This window comes from Scyliorhinus canicula, chromosome 6 (genome assembly GCF_902713615.1).
Source record: "Scyliorhinus canicula chromosome 6, sScyCan1.1, whole genome shotgun sequence".
In the NCBI taxonomy this organism is placed as follows: Eukaryota; Metazoa; Chordata; class Chondrichthyes; order Carcharhiniformes; family Scyliorhinidae; genus Scyliorhinus; species Scyliorhinus canicula.
The window spans coordinates 151,650,355-151,674,229 of record NC_052151.1 but is presented as its reverse complement, the minus strand read 5'-3'; the positions used below and the strand labels follow the sequence as shown (position 1 = coordinate 151,674,229).

Below are 23,875 nucleotides of genomic sequence, written 5' to 3'. Positions count from 1 at the left end.
AATAAACATCATAAACAGTCTAATGAAATCAATAGACTTATACATAGAATAAAAGTAAAACAATTATGTAATTAGACAAATTAAAATAAATATTTTCAATAAGCCAATGTGGGGGCAATTCTCCCGGCCATTAGCCTGAGCCAGGATTCCCCCTGGTTGGCCTGTTGAATTGGCGTGAGGCACAAAACATGATTCTCGCCCGGTAAGTCTCCCATTGCAAGTCTCCCACCCTGCTCCCTCTGGCGAGATCAGGTCCTTGTCCAGAAACGATGAGAACCTGATCAGAAGTCATTAGCATCTACTTCAGTCTCATTAGCACGATTGGCGTGGAATTCTGAGACTGCTTGGGATGCTTCCGTGTCCCCCTCTCCCCGCCAGCTGGAAGTCCCGTGAGCGCAAATCATTACTGGTCCCTAAAAATGGGATCAGGCCAGGCACCAGGGACACTGAGGGCCAGAAAGGGGGTGAGTACCCTCTCTACAATTACCTCCAGTTTGCTGAGGGGGTCCTTCAATGGAGGTGGAGATCAGGAGGCATGTTCTGGGCTGGATGGGCTCAGGTAAGGGGTCATGTGACAAGTCTTTCCTCTGTAGTCTTGAAAACCTTGAAACTCCCTTTCAGCTTGTAAATTCCAATGACCTGTCTGATGAAGGTAAAAGTCTTCTCTTTGTTCTGTTGGAAACCTTCAAAGTTCTTTTTTCACATTCACTTTCATTCCCCTTTAACTTTTTCAAGCTTCTGGGCTTGCTGAGAAGCCTAAATGCTTTGAACAGCATTGCTTACATTCAATTTTGAGGACAGCTTGACTGACAAGTCCAGACTATTTCAGGCTTTGTTGCCGCAAAGGGGAAAGCTATGGAGATTCCCAAACTCTGGATTCTTGTAAAACATGATGAGAGAATTATTAGGAGCTGTTACTCATTCAATAAAAGATGGTGATCCGCCCAAAACCTGTGCAAACACTGCTGGTGTCACTACACATCACATGACACATAACCAGCAGGAATGGATTCTCTGGTACATAACACCTTTCCCCTTTACTTCATTAGTGCAATGACAACAATTAATATGTATACAACAGATCCACTGTTATTTCTACACATATATACAATTCAATAAGAGTCTCTGTGGTGGACATTTATTCCTTTTTGGTAGAATTCAGTGTTTTTGAACTTGACTACTTGCGACCTTTCTGCAGATGGTACTTCTTGAGTAGTTATTTCAGTATCTGTCACTATAGGCATTGAAAATTCCTCAGAAACAAAATCTGAACCCGTTACTGTCTCTGGTGTCTGCCCCGAAGTATAGCTCTAGGACTTCTTGAGAACCTCTTGAGAAATTTCATCAAACTTACTTGGTGCCGATCACCATGATGTCGCCAAAGTCTTCCACTGTCCATCTGTATGGTGTATGATATTGGATCTGTCTTTGTTCGGATCATAGCAGGTACTCATTTCACATTGGTGGTGTAACACCTAGCTAGCACTCTCTCTCTCTAGTTCAATACTTGTCTTTTAGAGATTTTATCCCTCCTACCAATTTGTGCTTGTTGATGTCATTTGACAATCTGTAAAGTATCAGGGGGAGTTAACAAATCACACTGTCTGTGGTTTCTTCTTGAACACCAGCATTGCCGGTGAACTTTGCGTGGTAGCATGTGCAGTGTTCTGGTAAGATATTAGAAATTTGTTTACTCTTAGAACATAGAACATAGAACAGTACAGCACAGAACAGGCCCTTCGGCCCTCAATGTTGTGCCGAGCCATGATCACCCTACTCAAACCCACATATCCACCCTATACCCGTAACCGAACAACCCCCCCCCCTTAACCTTACTTTTATTAGGACACTACGGGCAATTTAGCATGGCCAATCCACCTAACCCGCACATCTTTGGACTGTGGGAGGAAACCGGAGCACCCGGAGGAAACCCACGCACACACGGGGAGGACGTGCAGACTCCACACAGACAGTGACCCAGCCGGGAATCGAACCTGGGACCCTGGAGCTGTGAAGCATTTATGCTAACCACCATGCTACCCTGCTGCCCCTAATCTTCTATTATCTAATGCCCCTATTATCTTCTTGATAATATTTCCTGATTTTTCGATGCTTTGATAGAATGCTTTAATGACTGCACAAAATGTTCGGTCAATCCATTTGTTGCTGAATGATATCGAGCTGACTTGATATGGTCTGTATTGTTCCCCTTAAAGCTGTCCTCAAATTCCTTCAAAATAAATTGAGTATCATTATCACTGACAATCTGCTCCCGTATGCAAAAACTTCTGAATATTCCGTCTAGTTTCTCAATGGTCTGCCCAGTCGTCATTGAATTCATTATCGCGACTTTTTGAGTGTGTGTCCACAACCACTAAGAACATGTGACCCTCCAATGGACCGTCCAGTGTATTCTCTGCCATGGATATGTTGGTCATTCCCACAGATGTCATGGTTGGAACTGTGGAGTGTTCCTTAGTTTTGCACAAGATTGGCATTGCCCAACTTTCTCTTCAATTTTCATGTTTAACCCTGGCCATCAAAAATAACTGCTTGCCAATTTCTTCACCACACCAGGATGCCCCTCATTTAGTTGGTCAAGGACTCTGCTACGTGAGCACAGAGAATTAAACACACGGATTCCGATAATAAATCTCCATTCTGAACTGTCAACTCAAGTCTTTGTGTGATGTAGGGCTTGAGATCTGTATTTTTCCTATGAATGTCTGACAGCGTTCCTTTTTGGAGCAAGCCCCATCACTGGATTGGTCCTTTAATAGCTTTGAACTTGAGATGAAGTCACAGGTACTCTATCCACGATCAAGAAATACAAACTATTGACAAAATGTTCTTCAGGGTCATATTTGACTTGTAACACCAATCATGTTAAAGCGCCAGCATTTATATGCTGTGCTGACTTGTGATATTGGATATTGTAAGTATGTATTGACAGGATCAATGACCATCTTTGCAATCTACTAGCTGCCAAAGAAGGTATATTTTTAGACAGGCCAAAGATTTTAGTCTAGAGTGGATATTCTGTCAAAAGAGTAAAATGACATCCATAAAGGCACCAAAAATGAGCGTAATTCATCTCCACACCAATAAGGATGCGTGAAATAAAAGCTATTGGTCGTTCATCTGTTAAGGCATAAGGCGCGAGACAACTGCACCAAGCCCATAGGGTGAGGCACGCAAGCAAGTTGCATCTTTGTCTTGGGATTGCAATGAACCAACAGCTCTATCATCTGTAAAGCTTCTTTCGCTTCATTGTATAGATTTTCATATTTTTCTGACCAATGCCATACCTGTTTGACACATAGCAAAATGTGTAAAATTTGGCACAGATTTACCATTATAATTGAGCAATCCTAAAAGCAACCTTAATTGTTACATTTTGAGAGTGTGGATCTTCTAAGATTGCTGACATTTTCTTCAGCTCCTTGTGTAAACTCTCTTTGTTGATGACATGACCAAGATAATTTATGGATGACTTGAAAAAGTTGCATTTTTCCTTTATAACTCTCAGGCTGAGGCTCTGTAAACGCTTTCTGTGTTTTGCGCACAAGTACCTTGTGTTGCAGTTTTCTGCAGTTTTTCTCCATTTAAATAATAATCTGTTCTTTCATTCTTCCTTCGAAAATGGACTTCACATTTTCAAACACTATGCTCCATTTGCCAACTTACTTAACCCTATCAATATCTCTTTTCAAACTGTCTGTATCCCTCTCACAAGTTGCTACTAATCGGAAAATGCTTTCACCTTCTTCCTGACTATGGCAGTAGAACCAAAACCTTTCTGCAATCAGGAATGGTTTGGGATAGAAACGCCCCTCCGAGGTTTTCATTAATACAATATAGGAGGTAATCCCTGGTTTTGCTGGTTGAATTAGATTTTGTAGCAGCATAGACATTTTACAGCCAACTGGGCTGAGAAATGTTGCGATCTTTAGGTCCTCGAGTGTTTGATTAGCTATTATTTTTTTTTTGGAATAATTTTTATTCAAGTTTTCAACAACAAATTTTTATCACAACAGAGAAAAACAGTAACCCCTCCCCTCCAATACAAAAACAATAAATTAACAAGAAAAAGAAATAAGCATAAAACCATGCGAACAAACCCTCATGACGAACCCGTAGCCCCCCCCCCCCCCCCCCCCCCCCCCCCCGGCTACCTTCCCCCGATTCCCGTCCGTTTTCCCCTGATTCTTGGCTACCTGGCTATTCTTCCTCTTGTTCGTTGGCCACAAACAGGTCCCGGAACAGTTGCATGAATGGCTCCCACGTTCTGTGGAAGCCGTCGTCCGACCCTCGGATGGCGAATTTGATTTTCTCCATTTGGAAAGATTCCGAGAGGTCGGACAGCCAGTCTGCAGCTCTGGGTGGTGCTGCTGACCGCCAGCCAAACAGGATTCTATGGCGGGCGATCAGGGAGGCAAAGGCAAGGGCGTCCGCCCTCCTCCCCAGGAATAAATCTGGCTGGTCTGAAACCCCGAAGACCGCCACTATCGGGCATGGCTCCACCCTCACCCCCACCACTTTGGACATAGCCTCGAAGAAGGCTGTCCAGTACTCCACAAATCTGGGGCAAGACCAGAACATGTGGGCGTGGTTGGCCGGGCCTCTTTGGCACCGTTCACATCTGTCCTCCACCTCCGGGAAGAACCTACTCATACGGTTTCTTGTTAAGTGGGCTCTATGTACCACTTTTAGCTGCGTCAGGCTGAGCCTTGCGCACGTGGAGGTGGAGTTGACCCTATGCAGTGCTTCGCTCCAGAGTCCCCACCCTATCTCAATCCCCAGGTCATCCTCCCATTTCATTCTTGTTGCGTCCAGTACGGTGTCGTCCCTTTCTACCAGTCGGTCATACATGTCGCTACAGTTCCCTTTCTCTAGGACACTTGCGTCCAGTAGGTCTTTCAGTAGTGTCTGTCGTGGCGGTTGTGGGTACGTCCTTGTCTCCTTTCGTAGGAAGTTTTTGAGCTGCAGGTGCCGTAGCTCGTTCCCCCAGGCTAGTTGAAATGTCTCTGTCAGTTCGTCCAGTGTTGCGATCCTGTCGTCCGTGTATAGGTCCCTGACTGTCAGTGTCCCCCCGTCCTGCCTCCACCTTTTGAAGGTGGCGTCAGTCAGTGCTGGTGTGAACCTATGGTTGTTGCAGATGGGAGCCTTGTCCGACATTTTGGTCAGGCCAAATTGCTGCCGCAGTTGGTTCCAGGATTGGAGGGTGGCTGTCACCACTGGGCTGCTGGAGTGTTTTTTCGGTGGGGATGGGAGTGCTGCCGTGGTGAGGGCCCGGAGGGAGGTCCCCATGCAGGAGGCCTCCTCCGCATGCACCCACTCGGCTTCTGGCTCCTGGATCCATCCCCTTACTCACTCGGCTGTTGCCGCCCAGTGGTAGAATTGTAGGTTTTTTGTAGGTCCTTCTTTGGGATCCTAGCATTTTTACCCCCCCATACGAACGCCATGATAAGTTTGTCCAGCGCTTTGAAAAAGGCCTTGGGGATGTAGATTGGAATGGATCTAAACAGGAAGAGGAACCTGGGCAGTACGTTCATTTTGATCGTCTGGACTCTCCCTGCGAGGGAGAGTGGGAGTGTGTTCCATCTTTGCAGGTCCTTTTTTACTTCCTCTGTCAGGCTGGTGAGGTTCCATTTGTGGATCCCTTTCCAGTCATGGGCTATTTGGATCCCCAGGTAGCGGAATTTGTGTCGGGCTTGTTTGAACGGCAGCCCCTTTAGTTCTGCCCCCCCCTTGCGGGTGTACTGGGAAGATCTCGCTTTTGCTCATGTTGAGTTTGTAGCCCGAGAAGGCTCCAAACTCTTTCAGGAGCGCGATGATTCCGTCCATGCTGCTTTGTGGGTCCGAGATGTAGAGGAGCAGATCATCGGCATAGAGTGAGACTCTGTGCTCTCTGCCTCCCCTTCGGATCCCCCTCCAATTTTTTGCTGCCCTGAGCGCGATTGCTAGCGGTTCGATTGCTAGTGCGAACAGCAGCGGGGACAGTGGGCATCCTTGTCTGGTGCCCCTGTGCAGCTGGAAGTATTGGGAGTTGGTATTGTTGGTCCGTACGCTCGCCATGGGAGCGTTGTATAGGAGCTATACCCAAGCAGTGAACCCTGTTCCAAGCCCGAACCGCTCCAGTACCTCTATGAGGTATTTCCATTCGACTCTGTCGAAGGCCTTTTCTGCGTCCAGGGAGACGATCACCTCTTGTGTTCTCTCCCCGGAGGGGGTCATTATCACGTTCAGCAGGCGCCTGATGTTCGAGGTAAGCTGTCTACCTTTGACGAAGCCCGTCTGGTCCTCTGTGACCACCTCAGGTACACAGTCTTCTAGCCTTTTGGCTAGGATTTTGGCCAGTATTTTGGAGTCTGCGTTCAGCAGAGATATGGGTCTGTATGACCCACATTCCGTTGGGTCTTTGTCTTTCTTAGGTATCAGCGAGATTGAGGCCTGTGCTAACGTGGGTGGCAGTGTGCCCCTAGCTAGCGAGTCTGTGAACATCTCCCGCAGGTGCGGGGCCAGCGCTGACGCAAATGTTTTGTAGAAGTCCGCCGGGAATCCGTCCGGTCCCGGCGCCTTCCCCGTCTGCATGGAGCTAATGCTGTCCATGATCTCTCCCAGTGCTAGTGGTGCTTCCAGGTCCCGTTTTCTGCCCTCTCCCACGACTGGTATGTCCAGTCCATCAAGGAACCGGTTCATCCCAGCCTTCCCAGTTGGGGGCTCTGAGGTGTACAGCTCTTGGTAGAAGGCCTTGAAGGTTTTGTTAATCCTCTCTGGTTCTGTTTCCAACGTGCCTCCGGTACCCCTGATTTGCGCAATTTCTCTGGTGGCTGCCTGCTTTCTCAGCTAGTGTGCCAACAGGTGGCTGGCTTTGTCTCCGTGTTCGTACAGGGTCCCGCACGCCTGGCGGAGTCGGTGCACTGCTTTCCTGGTGGAGAGCAGGTCAAAGTTCCTTAGTAGTTCTTTCCTCTCCGCCAGGAGCTCTACGGTCGGGGCCTCGGAGTATTTACGGTCTATCTCCAGTATGGAGTCGACCAGTTTCTGCCTAGCCACCCTTTCCTCCCTATCTCTTCGCGCTTTGAAGGCAATGATTTCCCCTCTTAGTACGGCCTTAAGCGCTTCCCAGAACGTGGAGGGTCAGACTTCCCCGTTTTGGTTGTTCTCCGTGTACTCTGCTATGGCCCGCGCTATCCTTTTGCTGAAGGCCTTGTCAGCTAGTAAGGCACCGTCCAACCTCCATGTGGGACGCTGGGCCCTTCCTGTCTCTAGCCGCACGTCCATGTAGTGTGAAGCGTGGTCTGATATCACAATTGCGGAGTATTCCACTTTGTCTATCCCTGGAAGCACCGTTTTCCCCACCACAAAGAAGTCAAAGAAGTTGTGTACTGGGGAGAAGAAGGAGAATTCTTTCTCCCCCAGGTGGGCGAACCTCCAGGGGTCCACTGCTCCCATCTGCTCCATAAAGTGACTGAGTTCCCTTGCCATGCTTGAGGTTTTCCCCGTTTTGGGGTTTGATCTGTCCGTCTTTGGATCCTGTACACAGTTGAAGTCCCCCCCCATGATTAGTCAGTGCGTCGCTATGTCCGGGATTTCTGCCATGGTCTTTTTGATGAAGCTCGTGTCGTCCCAGTTGGGCGCGTACACGTTGACTAGACCTACCGGCGCCCCATCTAGGGCCCTGCTGACCATGACATACCGCCCCCCTGGGTCTTGCCGATCAGGATCGCCACCCCCCTGGCCCTTGTCCCATAGCAGGAATGGTAGGTTTGTCCCACCCAGCCGTTTCTTACCCCCCTCTCTTCCCTTCTTTCCTTTACCACTTTATTTTATTTATTTATTTATTAATTATTCCCCCCCCCCCCCTCTTTTATGCAACTCCTCTCAGGTGGGCTTACTTTTGATGGGAGAGAGTGTAAAAAGAGAGAAAATAATATATATACCCCTCCCCCCTCTCTCTTTAACAGTTTTCTTTTGTTTTTTTTAATAAAAGTCCTTTTTGTTTTCTTCCTTTCCCCACTCACCCAGGAGAGAGAGAGAGAGAGTGAGGCTTTTGTGCAGTCTCTTTGGCCTTGCCTCATGGTGGTTGCTGCCGGTTGGGGGGGGGGGTTGGGTCGGTCCCCGCTGTTCGGTCCCCGCTGCTCCGTTTGGGCTCCCGCACTTCGCACCCCGCGTCCTCCCGGTGGGGGTGGTTAGGTCGCTGGTCGCTGCCGCCGGCTGGGCCCCGCTTCGGTCCTGGCCTGCGTGGGGGGGGGAGGTGGACCTGCCGCCGCCGAACCGCTCCTGCTGCCGCCGCCGAGGATCCTCCGCCGACAGGTTTGTTGGGGGGGGGGGGGGTGCGTCTTCCCTTCCCTTCCCTGCTCTTTGTCGCTGCGGAGAGAAAGGCCCCGGCTTAGTTCCCCTGCGGGAGCCCCTCTCCGTACGACCGCCCCGCTTGCCGACCGGAAGTCCAATCTTGATTAGCTATTATAAACAACAGGAATCATTCTTCATATGAATTCCATGTTTCATAATCCTCATCAAACGTATCCATGGGCCCATTGTTCCCGCCATTTTTGGATCCTGGCTCCTCGGATCTATACTTCCTACCTTCCAATTGTTATGAAAGTATGTCACAAATGATCCCTTCAACAAGCAACTAGGAATTCTTTCCCCTTTTTGGGTGAGTGCACTTCAACTTGTTTTCCCGAGTAGTGTCCCGTGCAGAGTTGGAAGACTTCAAAATCTTCGCTCGCCGCAGCCTATGTAGCTTCATCACGTGTGAAGTCCCTGCACCCCATACCCCACTCACTACAATGCAAGCATGTCTTCATCGACTGCCGGTCTTCTTACTCATGGCTGTGGTTCAAAATATGTTTAAACCTTTTGCATCGGTGGCAGTACCAATGTTGTGTTATGCTGAAATTGTGCATCCTTTAAAAATGGTGGCCCAATCTCTGAGGATCCAGCCTTGCCAGCTTCTATGGGTCCAATGGTGTGAATCACCCGGGCTCCAAAATAATTTCGAAGTGTGTGTGGATCGTGCCATCCAACCGACAGGAATCGAACCTCGTTTCCTCCTGGAGATCACATTTTGAAATTTTTGGGGAGAATTCCACCCAATGTAAATGGCTGCAACTCATGTTCGCAAATGAACTTGTACTTCATTAACTTTACCTTTCAGCAGCTATCCAGATTTAAATGCGAGTCGGAGGGCGGCACTAACCTTTTTGGCATGTTTTCATTGATCGGTGTTTCAGCCAAACGTTTGCGCTGCCCTTGGTTAGTTGAAAGACTCGTGCTGGGCGTTGGATCCTGGAATTAGACACAAAGTGGAAGAGATTTTGTGGAGTAGAACATAGAACATACACGGTAGAAGGTGGCCATTCAGCCCATCAAGTCTGCACCGACCCACTTAAGCCCTCACTTCCACCCTATCCCCGTAACCCAATAACCCCTCCTAAACTTTTTGGTCATCAAGGGCAATTTATCATGGCCAATCCACCTAACCTAAATGTCTTTGGGACGAAACCGGAGCACCCGGAGGAAAGCCACACAGTCACGGGGAGAACGTGCACACTCAGCACAGACAGTGACCCAGCGGGGAATCGAACCTGGGACCCTGGTGCTGTGAAGCCACAGTGCTAACCACTTGTGCTACCCTGCTGCACGTTAACTCTAACACTACTTTAATAGCTACTGAGCAAGTGCATAATGTACTATATCATAATGATGTACTCAGAGAGAGACGAACCCCACCCAATGCCAGTGCCTATGTATTTATATTGTGTACCTTGAATGCCCTATTACGTATTTTCTTTTCATATACTAAATGATCTGTTTGAGCTGCACACAGAAAAATATTTTCACTGTACCTCGGTACACGTGATAACAAAGAAGTCCAATCCAATCCAATTTGTGTATAATTTAATAACTGAACTGTAAGTAAAGATAGGTGCCGTATGCATAGACTGTGATTCTAGCATCCGCCCACTAGGTGCCGTGGCAACAGGAGAACATCACTGGAGCGCACGAGATGTGCAGCAGAACATAGATAGCAGGCGTAGAGTCCAGTCACGTATCGAATAACTCCTTTTTCAATAGTAATACTAGTTAATCATTATCATTTTTATTTAGCCATAGTATCCAACTGTACTTATCATTCACATCGTAGAAACCTTTATGGTGTGTAGTTAGTTAATAAATAGATTTGTTCTTGCCGTATGTTCACTGATTCAACCGCAAAGACATCGCCATCCGTGAACATAGAGAACATTACAGAAGGGAATTTTCGAAACTCTTCAGAGGCTTTAGAAAATTGAAAACTGTACACATCACTCTCAAGATGGATGCATACCCATGTGTCCATTTACCGCCAGGAAGGTCTCACATTTCACTTTTAAAATCAAATAAGGAGTGAGATTGAGATGATGCTTCAACAACAGGTTATTTCACTCGTCACTAAACCAACCAGGTGGTGCTCCAGTATATCACCACTTCCAAAATCAAATGGCTCTATCTGAAGCTGCATTGACCTGCCTTACACAACTGAACATGGCGGTGGAACAAGAAATACATCCAATGGCGATGCTGAATGAGAACCCTTGTGAAGAATGCAATCTTTACCAAGTTTGACGCAAACAGTGATTCAGCAATTATTGCTGGATCAGGAGTCAAAACTTCCAACCACTTTCATCACATTTCAGGGACATTACTGGTTCTATCATCTGCCTTTTGGCATCATGTCCATGCTGAAAAGTTTCCAAAGAACAATGTCTTGAAGGTATGGAATGTGTCATATGCCAACCACATGGACAACATTTTGATCCATGAGTCAACAAAGGAAGAACATGAAAAAAGGGTAATATTAAAAGTAATACAGGCAACAGGAAGCACTGAAGACCCACAGAAGACAAAAGCTAGAAGAGAATTTCCACTGGCCAGGAATATCACCAAACTACAAACGTTTATGAATATTATCAACCAACTGGAAATATTCGTACCTTATCTAGCTCAAGTAAATGATCGTCTAAGACAACTTTTGTGACAAGACCAGACACGAGCCTCAACAGCAATGAATCAAAATGATGTAGAAATCTTCGGAGATCCAAGCTCACTGATGCTGAACTACTAACTATTGTAGCGGCAGATGCATTAGCAACAGGACTGAGAGCTTGTTATTCCAGATCCAGACCTGTCAATCATGCCTCAAGTCCCTTCACTGAGACTGAACAGTGCTTGCTGTCATTGAGAAAGATTTGACCTGGGCATGTGAAAAAAATTCTGATTACGTCTTGGATCTACAGTTCAAGATCAAAACTGATCACAAACCAGTAAAATCGGGCGTTGTGAAGAATGGGATCGGCGCCGGGCGCTGATCCATTTCCGATGCTCCTGCCCTCTGCTGGCTGTGGGATTGAGGTTTGTGCCTGCGTGTCAGTGGGAGGATGTAAATGGGTCTTAATGACTTAATCACTTAGCGGGACTGGGCACCATATTTTTTGGGCCCTCATGATTCTCCAGCCCTCTGGGCCGGCGATCACTTGGGCAATAATCACTACAAGTTTTTCCCAGGGTGGCCCTGACATGGTGGACCTCGCCGTGGACCATGGGCAGTTGCCCCTAAAGTCCATCCGTGGGTCACCTCCTCCCCACATGCTCACCCCAGCAAACCCCCTAGATAAAGAGAACCTCCACAGAGACCCCCTAAATAGGTAGATCCTCCACCGACCCCCGCAGAAATGACATCCCTGTCAGGGGGCCCCAGAAAAGAGAGTCCTATCAAGAAGCCATAAAGAAAAGAGACCACTTCAAAGAAATTTGTCAATTTCCAGCTGAGCACTTCAAAATCACACAAGGGTGAAGGGTCAGAAGGAGGAGGGGGTGATTAACTCTTTTTGAAGTAGTTGATGTTTGTAAACATTGTGGTTAGAGTTACTCAACCATGAAAGAATATGAATGAAGCAAGGTTGACAGCTGTGTTTGTGTTGAATCTGCCAATCACAGACTAGTGTGGGAAATTAATGAATGGCTTGCAGTTTAAGGTTCTGAGGGGTTTAAATACAGGTCACTGGTTTCTCTTTCCAGGAATAGACACAAGGTGCTTCCTCTGTCTGAGCCAACAGGTGTATTGCCCAGGTAAACATTACAACAGTAATTTTTTCACTGCCTCTGTCTGGACAGTTCTCTAGCCTCCAGAAAGGGATTTCTTTTCTTGGGGGCTTCCGGACAGGTTTTTCGCTTTTCTGGGGGAATTCCTGACAGGGGTCTCTTTTCTGGGGTCTGTGGGTTAGCTCCCTATTTAAGGGATCTTTGTGGTGGTCTCCCTACTTATGGGTCTTGGGGGGGGAACGGGTTGGGGCTCCTCCGTATTTGGAGAAGGGGAGGACTCAGAAAATCTGGGGCAGAGGGCTGATTTGTGATGCGAGGGGGGTGGCCAGCCACGGGATCTCGTTATCGGGCCTCCCGCTCAAAATGGCGGCCCAATAGTGGGATTCTCTCTGCAATCACCATGCATAAATTTGCATGGTGAAGGATAGTGAATTGCTTCCTGATCTGTGCTCCCAGCTTGGAGGGGGCATGAGGGGGAGATAGGAGAGAAAGATGAGAGTTCAGAGCTAAGGAAAGTAGAACATTCAAGAAACTTTGGGTTGGTGAGCTGGGAAAAGGAGGAGAGCAGCAGAAGCATCCGATCAGACTTCTCAACGTTGGTGACAAAGAAATGCATTCATTCCTCATGCTTATTGTTGGTGATGAGGGTGGGAGATACAGGGTAGAGGGGTTCAAGAAGATACTTTGCAGTAGAGAACAGAAGCTGGGGGTTATCTTTGCACTTGGCAATGATCCTGGAATGGTGAGCAGTTTTAGCAGATGAAAGCAGGAGCTGATCATACTTTATATGGTCCAGCAGATGAGAAATACTGAATGGCTTGTTGGACATATCTATTTAAGTCTGAATCCCTTGGATATAAAGAGGCTGAGATGATAGTTGTACCGTGTGCAATGTCCAGAGTGAGAGAGAGCAATGGTTTTGTTGTGTACTAAGCTGTAAAAGGTGCAGGTGAGGTTGAGGTTGAGCCATTCGTTAACTGCAGAAATGTTGTGATGAATCAACGGCCAAAGACTGGCAATTGAATTTTGAAAGTGCAGTTGCAAGTGAATTGAGGATCAGTCTTTCCCAGGGAAGCAAAGGAGGTAGCGTTAGGACATGGAAGAAGGATGTTGTGGAGACTGATACAAGGAATTGATCAGAGATACCTTTCAGTATTTGATATGATTGAGGTAGTGAAGTCACACTGAGATGGCAAAGTGAAGGGTGTGGCGGTGAACAGAGTTGGAGAGCTTGGATGGAGTGGAGATTACGAGAGGATAAGTGGGCAGTGAACTCAGGAGAGCATGGTGAGTTGAGATGGAGGTTGAAATCAGCAAGAATAACAAATTGATCGGTGTTGATCTTCACAGAGTAACACAGAGAAGCTATCATGGTGAGAAAATGTTATGGTGCTTGGGGCATCAGAAAAATAAGGATTTTAAATGAGAGGTGAAAAAGGTGGGACTAAGTGAAATGCTCAGAAGAGGGAAAAGTTCCAGAGGAGTAAGAGCCAAGGTGAGATTGGTTAGAAGAACCACACCACCACCGCAATGCTTTATAAAATTCATTTATGGGATGTGGGCATCACTGGTTAGGCATTTATTGCCCATCCCTAGTTGCCCTTCAGAAGGTAGTGGTAAGTTGCCTTCTCGAACTGCTGCAGTCCTTGAGGTGTAAGCACATCCACTGTGCTGTTAGGGAGAGATTTTGCCCCAGAAGGGAAAGGGAAGTGGTGGAAGGTGTAACCATGCAGTGGGGAGGGTGGGGGTGGCTTCAGGGAACGTGTTATCACCCCTCAGCCAGGATTTTGTTACGGCTATGATGTTCTTGCATTTGTCCATAATATATTCTTTTTTTAAAAATTTAGAATACCCAATCATTTTTTCCAATTAAGGGGCAATTTAGAGTGGCCAATCTACCTATCCTGCACATCTTTGGGTTGTGGGGGTGAAACCGACGCAGACACGGGGAGAATGTGCAAACTCCACACGGACAGTGACCCAGGGCCGGGATTCGAACTCAGGTCCTCAGCGCCGTAGGCAGTAATGCTAACCACTGTGCCACCGTGCTGCCCTTCCATAATATATACATGATGCTGATAGAGATTGTTTAGCTCAGTTGGCTGGACTGCTGGTTTGAGACGCGGAGCGACGCCAACAGCACAGGTTCAATTCCTGTACCAGCTGAGGTTACCCACGAAGGCCCTACCTTCTCAACCTTCCCGCGCCTGAGGTGTGGTGATCCTCAGGTTAAATCACGACTAGTCAGCTGTCTCTCTGAAAGGGGAATGCAGCCTATGACCTTCGGGAACTATGGCGGCTTTCTTTGTTCCATTCATGGATGACAAGCTCCTTGCCTGAAGCACTGGTATAATTCGCAGGGTCAGCAGTGGGATGGGTGATTTGGACGGGAAAGAGATTTATGAGATTAACCCCCTATTGGATGCGCTGGGTGTGAATGTCAGTGAGATAGTGGGATTGTGCAATTGGGGTTGTTGCTCATAATGTGTCTGGAGCAAACGCCGTTTGGAGCCCTTCAGAGTACATCAAGGGAGGCAAGGTTGATATACGCGCTTATCTCAGGAGACAAAATTGGCAAAAGGCAGAATGGTCAGAGTACTACTGGTTTGAAGTAAGGAATTGAGTGGGCAAAGTATCTGAAAAGGGAGAAATGAAAGATGGCATTACAAAAAAAGAGAAGGGTCCAGGAGGGGCAAAGAGAAGCAGGTTTAAACAAAGCGAGAGAAAAGTGGACAAAGAAGTGATGGGTCCGGCCCAGAGAGGCAACCAAAATGTGCACACAAATGAACACAAGGAAAACTCAGGTTCCAATGGCAGGTAGGAGGCAGAGTAAAAATCTTCTTAGTCCATCAGTCTCGGCTGGATTCAAACCACAAAGTTCAGAACTAAAATGGTAATGAAGACAAATTTCACACAGTGTCTATTGGGCGGGCTGTGGGTGGGTCCATCTGCTTCACCCAGTCAATGTTTGTGGTCAGGCCTCATTTACACTGAATAGGTGAGCTGCCAGCACTAATCACAGTGTTCATCAGCAGCTGGATGATTGGGAGGGTGGGGAATCTGATGGGGCAGCTGATCAGAAATCAGTTGAGTGCAGCACTCAGTGGGGACGAGTGACAGTGTCGGGGAGTGAAATGAGGCAGCAGTTTACAGCAGCAAGGAAATGTTTCCAATCCTGCCAACAAGGAGGGGACATATTGGACGCTGTTAAGGTTCAAAACATGTGAGTGACCACAGTAAAAATAAAGAGCAGACCGACTTTCACCTTTCCCTAACTGAAGCGAAGGTTCATTGTCTAGACTTGTAGCGGCCAGTGTTTGTGAGTGGGTTGAGAGTGGTAGCAATGCAGACGAGCATGAAAATGGCACCGAGGTCCTGATCCAATCTGCCGATATAAATGAGATCTCCAGCCGTTTCTGGCAGAGGCACTGGATGCCTAAATTGAGGTCCTGTGAAAATTGTAATGGAAGAAACTCCAGCGACAAGTTGGCAGCTAGGTGTTGGCATGATATGTATATTGACTGTGATGTAAAGAGTTAACCAGTTAACGATAATGCTTCTTACCACTAGAGGGAACCACAGAACAGTCATATATATATATATATATATACATTTCATGTGACTTCTAGGATGCTGGGTAGAAAATGGTTAGGCATAAGATAGATCGGTTGTATTTGAGAGTTCTGTAGGTAGAGATAGCATAGCTTAGTTTAGTAACCTTATACTTTGGGAATACATACAAATCTTATTTAGTAGTGTTAATAAATTTGTTGTGTTCATTAACAAAGCTCGTTGTTCTTTGGTCAACACTATGCATCCAAGCCATCCAGGTAAAGCAAAGCAGAGAACAACACAAGTGTGTTATGTAATTTTGACTCTGTTATCACCCAGTAAATGTCTAAAACCAGGACAGCCTTTCTGTGGGATGGGAATGAACTGGAGGTATACAGAAAATGCAAGTGGTTTTAACACTGAAGTCTTTGAAACAACCAGGATGTTTTATCTTGTCCTGGATTGCCATCACTCCCACAAAGCAAATCCCATGTACATGAAGCTGACCCTAATCCCAACACATATACAGAGTTTACTCCACCTTACCTGCACAGGCATTTCCTCTATTAGCACCTCTTTCTGTGGTTCACGTTCTTTACCCTGAACCCAAGACTGAACTGCATGGGTCACTGGAATTGACAGATCTTGAAACTGAGCTCCGAGTGAGAGCAATGGCTGGATATGTAAACTAGCAGCAGGTTTATGGTCAGGTTTACTGTTTTCCTGAAAGGAGAAATGGGGCAGAAATTATGTTCACTTTAATAATAAATGACTCGTGAACAGACATTGAAAATAATGCCACCCATGGACAGTAATGCCTTGCAATCAGAATAAAGTTCACCTTTCTAACTAACTGATTCAACAGTCTGTGCTGATGAGTTGAAGGGTGTAAAAATCTGCACCAATGCAACTGTTAACTTTACTCCTTGAAAAGGCCGTCACGATGAGATTGTCTACTGACGAATCCGTGCAGTGACCACCAGGAAATGATGGTAGGGTGCAAAGACTGGAGGCAGGATTCTCCAGTCCGCCAGCCGGGTGTTCCTCGGCAGCACCCTCGTCAGCAACGGGATTCTCCGTTCTGCCACCTGCCAATGGGATTTTCCATTAAGGCCACCCCACTCTGCCGGGAAAGCACCAGGCGTGGCTGCACTGCCGGTGGAATGGAGAATCCTGCCGGCGGAGAATCCCACCCAGGGTTTATTAACAGACGTAAACTAGACTACTCCACTCCCCAAAGGTTTCTCCCCTCCCCTCCCTTCACTTTGGCCGGGGTTTTTAAACTACACAGGCTCCCCTTGTTAAGGGGAAGCCCCGCCCTGTTACTGGGGAAGTTCGTACTCAGCAGAGGGCACAGAGAACCTGATGGTCCACACTCCGTGACCACCGTGGGGGCTGTAACATTTACACTGATCCAGCATTTCCAGAAATGTGTTGTGGGTTTAGAAGGTACTATCTAATGAACCGTGGTGAGATCCTGCAGTGCATTTTGTAGATGGTACATACTGCTGCTACTGGCAGGGTGGTTAGTGGTGGAGGGAGTGAATGTTTGTGGATGGGGTGGCAGTCAAGCGGGTGTCAAACTTCTTGAGCATTGTTGGAGCTGCACTCATCCAGGCAAGTGGAGAGTATTCCATTACACTCCTGACTTGTGCCTTGTAAATGGTGGACAGGCTTTGGGGAGTCAGGAGGTGAGTTATTCGCTGCAGGATTCCTAGCCTCTGCTCTTGTAGCCACAGTATTTATATGGCTAGTCCAGTTGAGTTTCTGGTCAATGGTAACTCCCAGGATGTTGATAGTAGGGGATTCAATGATGGCAATGCTGTTGAATGTCAAGGGGCGATGGTAAGATTCTCTCTTGTTGGAGATGGTCATTGCCTGGCGTAACGCGAGGAAGATATTCGGAAATTGGGTCTAGAAATGAGACTCCAACGTAGTAGGCAATTTAGGGGTTAAACAGACTGAGGGGAAGAAAAGAACCTGCCAACTCAGAGGGATGCCCCCATACCTGGCCGAGTTACATTGTCCCATTCAAACTTAAACTCATAGTGGTAATACACAGGATGCCCCAGATCCATTGTTCTTTGGGGCACTCCTGTCTGATCAGCTATTAGCCCATTACAGAACCTGGTGGCCTCTTTTTCTGTCAATGGGAGGTTAGTTGCATATCAATAGCATGGCTCTGTTCTTTTGTATAAACAGGAGTGGGAAATCAAGCAGCCAAGATAACGATAATGTGTTCAAGCATAGAAACCCCAGTGAGAACCTTTGTTTGAGGTGCTATGCAGAGCTTAGTGAGGGAGAAAGAAAGAATGTTGTTCTGAACAGTTACACAAACAGAAGACTTTGAAAATCAACCAAGAGAGATCATGAAAGTTGCCACTGAGGTAGTCATTGAAAAAGGATTCAGAATGAATTTTCCTTGTTTTTGTGGAAGTGGAATGAGAGCTACATGTTTATTTAAAGTGGTGTTTAATGGGAACTAATGCATTAAGGATAAGAAACTGAGCACCAGTGAGCAGGTTATTGCAGACTATTGCTAAGAAAGTGTCTGTTGATGACCCCTCCCATCACTTTACTGATGATTAAGAGTAGACTGATTTGTCCCTCTTTTCTGTACAAGACACACATGGCCAATTTTCTACATTCCCGGGTAGATGTCAGTGTTGTAGCTGCACTGGAACAGCTTGGCTAAGGATGCAGCAAGTTCTGGAGCACAAGTCTACAGTACTATTGCCGGAATATTGTCAGGGCCCATAGCCTTTGCAGTATCCAGTGCCTTCAGCTGTTTCTTGATATCACGTAAATTAAATCAAATTAGCTGAAGACTGCTATCTGCGATGTTGGAGACCTTCGGATGCAAGATGGAACATTCACTCGACACATCAGGCTGAAAATTGTTGCGAATGCTACAGCCTTCTATTTTGCTGATGTGCTAGGCTCCTCCATCATTCAGGATGAGGATATTTGTCTAGCCTTCCCCTCCAGTGAGTTGTCTAATTGTTCACCAATATTCATGACTGGATGTGGTTGGACGGCACAGCTTAAATCTGACCTGTTGGTTGTGGGATTTTTTAGCTCTGTCTATCACTTTCTGCTTGTACTGTTTGGCGTGAATGAACCAGATGGGTTTTTATGGGTTTCATGGGCGTTCAGAAATTGCTGTTTTTGAAAAATTGAATTCAAATTCTACCGTCTGCCATGTTGGATTCATACCTGGGTCCTCAGAGTATCACCCGAGGTCTCTGGATTGCTAGTTCAGTGGCAAAACCGTAACCTCCCCGATCTGCCGGTGAATAGATTGATGGATTGATGGAAAGCTGTGTGGCCTTGGAGTTTTGAATAACCACAGGTTTACGGTGGGTAGAATCTGGAATGTTTTCCAGGAGTGCTATGGAACAATTAAGACTTGAGGTTACAAATGCATGAATGATTTTCAACAGCAGACGAAGCAGGAGCGGAGTTCCGGCGATATTAAGAGTTATATGAGTTATAAGAGTTTGGTGTCTTAGTGATGACACCAAAGTTGTGGATCGTCCGGTTCAGCCTCAGGACATTGTCAGGGAAACGGTTAGAATCTGCAGTTAGGGTGTGAGTTTGTAGCGAGGAGTGGACAATGACTTTGATCTTTCCAATGTTTCACTGGAGAAAAGTTCTGCTCACCCAGTGCTGGATGTCAGAAACGCAGTCTGATAATTTAGTAAGGGTAAAGAGTCAAGAGAGATGCCGGTGAGGTCGAGCCGGATGTTGAAAATTGATGCTGTGTTTGTGGATAATGTCACCAAGGAACAGCATGAGAAATGAGAAAGGGACCAAGGATAGATCCTTGGGGACATCAGGGATAGATCCTTGGGAACAGGAAGTGAAAGCACTGCCGGTCATGCTCCGACAGCAATGAGGTAAGTAAGAATGGAACCAATTGCATGCAGTCCCACTCAGTTGACTGATGGCTGAGGGACCTTGGAAGAAGATGGTGTGGTCAACTTTGTAAAGGACTGCAGAAAGGTCTTGAAGGATGAGGAAAGATATTTTTTGTCACATTTACATAGCATGCCATTTGTAACTTTGGAAAGCAGTACTGTGGCAGGGAGGAAATTTAATTCATAGAATCATAGAATTTACAGTGCAGACGGAGGCTATTCGGCCCATCGAGTCTGCACCGGCTCTTGGAAAATGTGGCCACTTAAGCCCACACCACCAGCCCATCCCCATAAGGCAGTAACCCCATCTAAAATACCTAAGGATAATTTAGCATGGCCAATCCACCTCATCTGCACATCTTTGGACTGTGGGAGGAAACGAGAGGAAATCCACGTGACACGGAGAGAACGTACAGACACTGCACAGGCAGTAACCCAAGCCGAGTATCAAACCTGGGACCCTGGAGCTGTGAAGCAACTGTGCTAACCACTGTGCTACCGTGCCACCCCCAATTGGAAACGCAGGACGTGATTCAGAGACTGTTGCACCTGGAACAGATCCGGGCACAATGGATGAATCGCACGAGAACCCCAACTGTGGCTCCGCACTGGGGACTCTGACGATTGTTAGTTACCTGACTCGCTTTGTCCGAAGTGATCTGAATCTCACCCTTACTAGGCGAGATCCAGATCTGCAAATTTAAATGCCCGGATGCTGGATTCATCCAACACCCTGGACTCAAAGGCCCTGCCCTTGAGACCTCGTCAGGGCGTCGTTTAGTACTGGTCCACACAAATGTGGGCCAGGCAGAACGTACCTCAGGGGGGTTTCACCGGCCATTGGTACCCTGCCACTCCTGATGGCACCTGGGCATCTTGACACTTACACCCTGGTACCCTGTCAGTGCCACAAGGCACCAGGGCAGTGCCATCCTGGCACTGCTCAGGTACCCAGGTGGCATTGCTATGGGCACTGCCAAGGTGTCAGGCTGGCTGTGCCTGGGTGCACAGGAGCCAGGTTGGCACTCCCAGTGGTCGAGCAAGGTGAGACCTTGCCACTTAGAGATGGGGTGAGGGGCCTCGGCAAGGGTAGATGGGGTGTGAAGGGGGGGGGGGGGGGGTGGTCAGCAAAGCAGGGCGGCCAGGCCTGAAAGTTGGGGTGGGGAAAGATCAGGGCTGTCGATCAAAATGGTGTCCTGATCTGAGAGCAGCCGCTCCTTTTGGCGAGTTGAGGTTGGATACACCCGGGAGGGTTATTGCAAGGACAACTGCAGCCTTGGCGGAGAGAAACTCCCAAGGCCAAAAAACATGGCAAAGTGCTGCTGCGGGCTGCTTCTCAGCACTTCAGCCGCCAAGAAATACCTTGCTAAATGCACCTGACTGCGGCCTTAGTTTTAAGTTTGCTGAATGCACCCATGGAGCTGTGGGAAAGATAGATATGGATTTGTGTTGCAACAACATATTCACGACTTTGGAGTGGAAATGGAGGAACAAGAAACAGTGGGTGTCACTGAACAAAAGTAGAATGAACATTAACAAAATGTGATCAAGAACTTTTTCAATGTAAACATTTCCAAATGTAACCATCTCCTTGACTGAACCTGTTCACCATTACTGAAGCAGTGTGATTTCAATGGAGAAGTGTTGGTGTTAATGACCACCTCTGCTATTGAGTCTTCAGTGCATTGCAAAAGTCCCACATTATGTTATGTTCTGTGCTCTAACCGTTGTAATGATGCACACAGAACATATAGTTGTTTAACTAGGAAGATGATTTATTAACATATGGAAAGATAACTAATGAACTATAACACATTATGGCTCTTGAATGAATTTGGTGAATTCTCCTGGAGCTACACTAGGTGCGACTATCTGCTTGTATGACTTACTACCAACTGGTGGGTGTCTTGAGTCACGTGATATATCTCTAACGCCACCTGCTGTTTGGAAGTCATACCAATAACTATCTGCACTGATAGACAACTATATACATTGATGTGTACATGCATATCACCACATCCCCCTTCCTTTGGAAGTATTAATATTTACAAATGTGACTGTTATTTAAACAACCTGATAAGCATGATAACTTTAAACATATATTGTACACAGTTTATTACAAGTTCAGTCTGTCAGGTTTGCAACATAATCTGATTAATCTCTTGGGTGATGGCTGAATCTGTGATCATGTTCCACCTTCATTTGTTGTTGGTGTTCCTGCATGTTCTATATTCACTGCTGGGGATCCTTCTCTGATTGCTGGCTCTGGTGGGCGGTCTGTGTCCTCTTCAAGTGTTTTGGGATTGCATACCAGCTCTTCTGCTGGACTCAACACAAAAAGACGTTGCAATTTTAACAGCACTCTTAAGTTCCTTCACAAGACTGAACCATCCTCAATAAGAACCAAAAACGAATGTGGACCTGCCTGTTGCAATATCTTTGCGAGCCTTGCCCATCCATTTCCATTGGCATCCTCGAGTCTGAACTCATAGAATTCTTTCTGCCTGCTCTTTTCATATAACTCCAGTCCTTGATCCACAGGGTGCGTTGCAATGGAAGGCAGGGTCATTTGCTGCTGTCTGGTCATTAGCAGCTGTGCTGGTGATAGTCCATTCACAGGTGGCGCCAAACGAGAGCTTAGAAGCGCCAGATAGATGTATTCCTGGCTATCAATGGCTTTTTTTAGCAGCTGTTTTACAATGTGCACACCCTTTTCTGCCTTCCCGTTTGACTGGGGATAAATGTTGTTTTTCTTTCGAAAAATTTACAGTACCCAATTACTTTTTTTCCAATTAAGGGGCAATTTAGCGTGGCCAATCCACCTACCCTGCACGTCTTTGGGTTGTGGTGGTGAAACCCACGCAGACCCGGGGAGAATGTGCAAACTTCACACAGACAGTGACGCGGGGCCGGGATCGAACCTGGGTCCTCAGCGCCATCGGCAGCAGTGCTAACCACTGAGCCACTATACCGCCCATTTGACTGGGGATATAGAGGACTTGAGATGATGTTCCTAAAATCATAGGGATGGGCAAATTCAATCCACTCATAATTTTTGAAACAGGGACCATTGTCGGACATAACAATGCTTGGTATGCCATGCCGGGCAAAAATCACTTGAGCATGTTGTATGACACACTAGGCAGTCGAGTTTGCCAACTGTGCTACCTCCGGATAATTTGAGAAGTAGTCAATAACTACAAGGTGGTCTTTCCCATTGAAGTGGAAAAGATCGATGTCCACTTTCTGCCACGGACCTGTGATGATTTCAAGTGGAATTTCTCACACGCATCACAGTGGTCGACCATGCTTGCAATGTCATGGGTGATCCCTGGCCAATAAATTGTATCCCTGGCTCTGCGCTTGTACTTCTCAGTGCCCAGGTGCCCTACGTGGAGCTTCTTAAGCATGAGCAGCCTCAAGGAGTGCGGAATCACAATCCTGTGCTGTCGCAGAAGAAAGCCATTTCCCTCACTCAATTCTTTTTTTTTCTTTTTATAAATTTAGTGTACCAATTCATTTTTTCCAATTAAGGGGCACATCTTTGGGCTGTGGGGGCGAAACCCACGCAAACACGGGGAGAATGTGCAAACTCCACATTCAGATGGAACCTGGGACTTCGGTGCCGTGAGGCTGCAGGGCTAACCCACTGCGCCACTGTGCTGCCCTCCCTCACTCAATTCTGACTGCACATTGTAGTAACCCGAGCAGGAACCCTTTAGCCATCCCTCTTGGAAACACTTGATTGCTTTCTGTTGGACTCCGTCCGTGGCTGTTTCTGCCTTTATTAGGCGTGACTTCTCATCGGAGACTGGAAACGACACAGCGATTGACTTGTAGTGAAAATGAAAATGAAATGAAAATTGCTTATTGTCACAAGTAGGCTTCAACTGAAGTTACTGTGAAAAGCCCCTAGTCGCCACATTTCGGCGCCTGTTCGGGGAGGCTGGTACGGGAATTGAACCGTGCTGCTGGCCTGCCTTGGTCTGCTTTAAAAGCCAACTCGTTAGCCCTGTGCTAAACCAGCCCCTATCGTTGCACATCCTCATCAACCAGAAGTACATCCTTGTTGCCCGTGGCTCGTGAAAGTGTGTCAGCGACAGCAAAGTGCTTGCCATGTGTATAGAGAAGGTCACAATAGTAGCGCTGGATCTTTAGCATCATCCGCTGGATTCTTCTGCACAATGGTTACAAGTGGCCTGTGGTCAGTCTCCACCAGAAAAGTCGGAAGCCCATACACATCATCATGGAATTTTTCCAAACCCCTGACTAACCCAAGGCATTCTTGTTCAATTTGCGCGTATCTGCGCTCC

At 47.0% G+C, this 23,875-nt stretch overlaps 1 protein-coding gene across 2 annotated transcripts in view; it reads right to left on the bottom strand.

Annotated features, from left to right (window-relative positions):
- Window positions 1-23,875, bottom strand: part of LOC119967581 — a 98,965-nt gene that overhangs the window by 51,503 nt on the left and 23,587 nt on the right. For both annotated transcript variants that reach the window (XM_038800294.1, XM_038800295.1), the window contains exons 5-6: window positions 16,189-16,365; window positions 9,206-9,294 (exon numbers count right to left, since the gene is read on the bottom strand). In XM_038800294.1, coding sequence (XP_038656222.1) covers window positions 9,206-9,294; window positions 16,189-16,365 — 266 coding nt within the window. The remainder of the gene's footprint in view (window positions 1-9,205; window positions 9,295-16,188; window positions 16,366-23,875) is intronic.